This window comes from Cyprinus carpio, chromosome B13, assembly GCF_018340385.1.
Source record: "Cyprinus carpio isolate SPL01 chromosome B13, ASM1834038v1, whole genome shotgun sequence".
In the NCBI taxonomy this organism is placed as follows: Eukaryota; Metazoa; Chordata; class Actinopteri; order Cypriniformes; family Cyprinidae; genus Cyprinus; species Cyprinus carpio.
The window spans coordinates 13,071,248-13,077,247 of NC_056609.1; the positions used below are offsets into that span (position 1 = coordinate 13,071,248).

Consider the following 6,000-nt stretch of genomic DNA (forward strand, 5'->3'; position numbering starts at 1 on the left):
ATTCTTATGGGAGCTGCAGTTGATTATCTTTTAGCTTAACGCAGTTTCTAAATTGGCTATTTAAATTCTGCTTTTTCTCACTTTCCACCAAATCACCCTTTTGTTCTTGTGATAAGGATTGCAGTGCTCTCTGAACCTGTGCTATAAAAAGCAGAGAAAAAGGAAACACATCTGTCGATATCTAACGCTTCAATCGTAAAGTGTTATGAAAATCATGTCAAAGTGTATGCGTGTCTTCATTTCAAGCAAACAAACAGGAGAAAATGGGATGAGAGAGTTTGCAGCTAGGCAAATAGTTGTCCATATCTGATTTTCTAAAAGCACTTGGGATGCACTGTCACTGATATTAAAATTCTGGCCAATAGCAATGAGCTGATAATTATTTCATTTAATGAATGATAACCAATAAATCTCTGTTATTAAATTTCTATGCTTATTTGCTTACAATTAAAAACAAATAAGAGTTTTAAATGGTATGTGAATTCAGGCATCAAATTATAATATTCAGAAAAAAATAGTATTACTGAACTATTAGTGTTTCTACAGTTTAAGTAAGCATAACATGAAAGGTAATCTAGATTTTAAAATTAGGTAGGTGTAATTAATTATCCAATATCTGCAAATATATGTAATTTCAACCAATAATCAATAAGAGACATGGTAAACGAAAAACTTATATGGTACACTGGAAAAGTGTTAACCTGAAATTTCTATTTCTACCTGACTAAGCCTTTAAAATTGTTTTGTAGGTGTATTTATGTTGATCCATTGATTCTGAATAATATAACCATTAAGATGCTGAATCTTATTTTGAATCACAACAAATTGTTGAAAGCTACACCTTTTTAATGCTAGTCTCTGCAGATACTCCACAAAAATGACAGCAACTTTCTCACAAAACCTGACTTTTGCTCACATCACATACAAACACATCTTAATCAACTCTTGTGAAATTCACCACTGACCGGCATAAAAAGCAATCATAAGAAACAGATGAGATAAAGAACTTCAAAACAGTCCATAAGAACACTTTAAGATACACAAGTTCTTTGATTCCTTCTGCCCTTTCAACAGTGAATGTAATAAACTCCACGATAACGTTTGGGACGGTTTCTTGTACCCTGACTTTGCCAACTGACATAAACAGCTCCAGGTGGTATTCCTATAGTATATTGTACATTTATTCTGACCATTTTAGATTAAATTTAAATGCATAATTCAAGAGAAACAGAATTTCTAGACACAGTGAGTCCTGAAGCAGCTGCTGCAAACGCGAAGTATCTCTCTGCTGCGCCTCACTAACTTCCACCATCATGTGTCCTCCCTGAAAGGCCTCCCACTTGCTAAAATAATTAATGTATGACAAACCACAGAAATGGCTTTTGTACAGGCCCACTATCCATAATTCACAAAAAAAGCTTTTTCCAGTGGGGCCAAAGTGACACCTTGTCATAACAAAAGTGACAACCTCAACTTTAGACCTAAAGTATCCTAGAAAACCCCCAGAGTGCATCAGCATTCAGAGTGGCTACACCTGAAGTTTATTTCAGAACACATTTTACTGTTATTCTACTACTCTCATCATTTTGAAAAGAAAAAAATCTGCTTTAATCTCCAGTTCAGGACGATCGTCTGGGGGATATAAGAGAGCTCACATGTCCTCTGTAGCAGTTGTTCTCAAACAGGGGACTGGGGCCCACTTGGGGCCTTCAGAACTCCCAAAGAGGTCACAGGATTAGTAAATCACATTATATTAAAAATTAATTCACAAAGAAATCAATATGTAGATTGAAAAAAAAAAATCTTCCCTCAATATATATATATATTTTTTTAATTGAAAAGCATACCAAAGTCTTTGCTCTTTGCTCTTATAGAGTCTAATGAAAAATTTATTGTGGTTAATTATTTTTATCAAAACTCCTAGGGCCAGAGTTACTAACAGATTGTGCCAGCACAAACCCTCTTTTGCTGTTAAAAACTAAAGACAAGAAATGAAGCATTAGCAATGAAAAGGCTAACCTTACTGCATATGCATTTGTACAAGCTTCTCTTTCAGATACAAAATTTATGGGAGGAGAGTATTTAAATGAATCCCGCAAGGTTAAATGAATGCCGCAAGATTTGCAGTAATCAGTTTACTCATATTTGCACCATTATTTAACACCCTTAAAAAATGCCTTTACCCATTTTGCACCTGTGTTGATATAGTAGATTACCCACACTTGATTTTCATCGGCTCTGCTTGTTTGTGATCCTACAATAATTTGCATTGCTCTTGGAAGATTCTTTAAATATAGTGTCCTTTGAATATTGAGCAAAGAAGTCAAAAAGATTGAGAAACGCTGCTCTATACACAGCATACTCATTGGACATGGGCCAATAAATTTAAGCTAATTACACATCCTACGAACCATTGACCATCATGACCATCGTTATCAAAATCTCCAACCTGTGGGTGTGCATATATGGGGTCTAGTGTGCATGTTCCTCACAAAATTGCTGATTTTGTCTTTCTATGCTGAGTCAGAGTAAAGGCTTATGTCTGTTCAGTTCCAATGCCAAAACAATCATAATGCAAAATGAACACAATGTCTCTCTAATCTCACAGTCAGCTGTGCTTGTGTGTATGTGAGCAGGAGAGAAAACAGTAGCCTGTAACTCTTTCCTGAGGGGACTACAACAGCAGACTCTAGTCTATTGTCCTACTTTATTCATCACTGCAGCCTTAACAGGTTGTGTTGACAGAAATGTCCCCTTCCTAAATAGCCCACCATCTATTAAACAATCAGAGTAGCCTGTAGACTCACCATGTTCACTTCCGACACCATGTCGATACTGGCAATGTCAATACTCATAACGACATCAACCGGAGGACCTGCAAAGCAAACAGACACCACAAATCTCTCCAACACGGCCCGATGACAGTCAATGATCCATCAAAATGGTCACATCCATAAGTGAGAATGGAAAAGTGTTTTAAATCAATATAGCGCCTTTACCTCCGAAGTCAGGCCTGAGACGGATGTCGTAGCCTTTGAGTAGTTTATCCACAGTGACTTTGACATATGACATGTTGCTTGGTTCGTTTAAACTGTGGAAGAGTAGTGTGATATTTGAGAAACTGTGACTCAAAGAAACCAGGACTTGAAGAATAGCCAGTGCAATGATGGTTTAAACTGTCTCCTTGCCCAGCCAACCTGGTCTTAGCTGGTCTACCAGCCTGGCCAAGCTGGTCTAGCTACTTCCTCAGCCTAGCCATGCTCACGTTCATGCTCATCTGGCTTTCAGCCTGACCGTCTGAAAAGTGCCCAAACCTCTCTGAAACCAGCCAATAGGCTGTGAGACCGGCTAAGCCCAGCAAACCATCTTAGGCTGGTTTAACATGGCTCCGCAGAGAATGCAGGCAGACTGACAACACACAAGCACGTTATGTCTTACCTGTGCGCTGGCGGACTACGACCCACCGTCAAAGCCACGAGCACAAGGAGACACAAGATCCCCGCGCGCCAGTGATCCCGAGCGATCAGCATCCCTCTCATCATCGACCGAGAAGCAGCAGCCCAAACTTAGTCTGAAGAAGCGCTCCAGAAAATTCAACTACACAGCAACGCATGCGCGACGACGAGACCAACATCAAAATACTACAAACGCAAAAAACAAAAAACAAAAACGCAAGTCTAACGAAAACCAAAGTGGCGCGCGAGGCGTTCTTGCGTCTGTCGCGCTCTCCGGTGCTGCTGACGCTGCTGGCGGAGCGTATCAGTATGCCGGTCAGATCCCATCGCCAGCGGGTCACTGGACACGAGAGCTCATGGATAGCAGTCCTTCGCGTGTCTTCCTTGTTAATACAGAGGAGCTGAACGTGCTGTCGCGTTGAGACTATGCGCCTATCCCTTCCGTGCGCCTTAAACGATTCAGTGTGAGGCAGACGGAGATGAGTGCGTAGTACTTGCTGGAGGAGGTGTGTGCACCTGACTCAAGAGCTCTTTCGCGCCATCTTTCAATTTGCGGTGCATCACGCGCCCGAGACAGAGTGAATTATTTGTTAAAAACTTGGAAAACGCATTAAAACAGCGGGCACCGCGAAAAAGCGCATTATTATCTGGAGACTGTGGGAATAATTAATGTGCAGCGACGGAGAGGGCGCGTGACCGCTGATGTGAGCAAAGAACAGCCAACTGTGCGTTTGAAGTATAGCTATAGCGATATTCTGTTCAAACTCCTGCCAAAATAACTAAGCATTTTCATGCGTTAAAGATCTTTTAGCCTATAAACTGAGACCAAAAGTCAATTTAGACACAAACTTGTTTTCTCTAGTAGCCTAATGGTAGTAATGCTGGTTTCAAACACCTTCTTTAAAATAGAATGTGAAATGGTGTACTGTTTTAGCATCCTGCGGATTTCACTTGAAGTAGCCTATTTAATGCAGTGTAACACTGTGGCAAATTACTCAAGTTTTAGTCCCTCATTAAGCTTCTGTCATTTAAAACTCACATCTCTGAACAGAACAACAAGAACAAAGTATCAGAAAAACAAGATATATCATGAAAAGGTTTAACACGCTGTTGATTGTAGGCAAATTTGAAACAATTGACAAAAAAAAGCATGAAGGTCCACCCCTAAAACTAACCCTCAGAGGGATGAAAGCAGATACAAACTTTGTATGATCTCATTTATATGTTTTCACATGATCTGCTTGCATCCCTCTGAGGGTTAGTTTTAGTGGTGGACCTTCATGCTTCTTTTCCCCTACAAATCATAATTTAAATCCCCAGCTTCTAAAATAGTCACATTTTCTGAGATCAGGTTGAAATATGATAGAACAGGGAGAGATTCTCTGTAGCAGGTAAACTCTGTTGCAGTTGAAAGTGTCTGCTAAATTACAATATGAATAACTACACTGCTGTCAAATCCTCTCTTTTGCCTGACAGGAACTAAACTGCACGTCACAAAGAAGATTTATTGTTTAGTGGAGCAAAGAGTTTGAGACACCATGGCAGGCTGTTGTATTTTCATCACCTCTGGACATTAAGCGGTATGCCTGGATGCTCAGCCATGGTGTAAACTAGTGAATAGGCTTTGTAAAGTGCCTTCAGAAAAGACCGTTTTGAGCTGGGCTTAGCTGAGATACCATGAGGAAGAGAATATAGGCCTATAGGAAAGTAGGTTTTTGGGATCTTTAAATCCTCAAGTGCACAAAGTTCCAGCCGGATGGGAATTAGGTCTTGGAACATTAGAAGGATCTGTGTAAGAGGTCACTGAAGTGAACAGTGCAGAACAGGAGCTCAGTTTGATCCAGCTGCAACAAAATATTCAGAAATGTCCAAGATTTCAAAGCTATACAGATTTAAAATTAGAGGGACACAGAATGATTCAGAGAAATGCTGACAAGATGTGACACCAGAATTCAAGCTTTATTACTAGTTTTCATTGAGTCATGTTATAATTTTGTATTTACAATTCATCATACTTTTGTTCTATATGATTTTCGGTGCTTTGTAGGCTCGTCACTTAAATGTAAATCTTGGCCGTGGAGCTAATCTGGTTGAGAACCACTGCCATAGAGTAACCTATTCACCTAGGATGGTAAATATAAAATGTATTTCTAAAGATTATTTTAAATGTAAAAGAATTGCAGAGTTAACACCACAACTATAATGGTAATGACACAGGAATGACATTGTTGGATGTGCATTCAGAACATTTTTTTTTTCAGCTGATGAATGATAAAATCATTGACAGTCAATCAGAATCCATTCTGTTTTAAAGTACTTGAGCATTTAAAAAGGCAGAGGACAAAACTGCAGCATGCTTATAATAAACAGAATATTACCGTGCATTGGTTTGGATGCTAATACAAGTTATTATTATAGTTATTTTAATGATTGTTCTTGGTGTTCAACAGGCCTCAATTCTTCAGTTAAAGGGATAATCCACCCCTAAATGAATTTTTTTGTCATCAATCACTTACCCCCATGTCGTTCCAAACCCGTAAAAGCT

At 39.2% G+C, this 6,000-nt stretch overlaps 1 protein-coding gene across 4 annotated transcripts in view; it reads right to left on the bottom strand.

The window, feature by feature from the left end:
- The window catches only part of LOC109065038 (gamma-aminobutyric acid receptor subunit beta-1-like), a 29,678-nt gene extending 25,388 nt beyond the window's left edge, over window positions 1-4,290 (bottom strand). For 2 of the 4 annotated variants that reach the window (XM_042736664.1, XM_042736663.1), the window contains exons 1-3: window positions 3,439-4,290; window positions 3,000-3,091; window positions 2,808-2,875 (exon numbers count right to left, since the gene is read on the bottom strand). In XM_042736664.1, coding sequence (XP_042592598.1) covers window positions 2,808-2,875; window positions 3,000-3,091; window positions 3,439-3,542 — 264 coding nt within the window. In that variant the 5' untranslated portion in view covers window positions 3,543-4,290. The remainder of the gene's footprint in view (window positions 1-2,807; window positions 2,876-2,999; window positions 3,092-3,438) is intronic. The other 2 variants (XM_042736662.1, XM_042736665.1) reach the window with 2 other exon arrangements.
- Window positions 4,291-6,000: the final 1,710 nt, after the last annotated feature.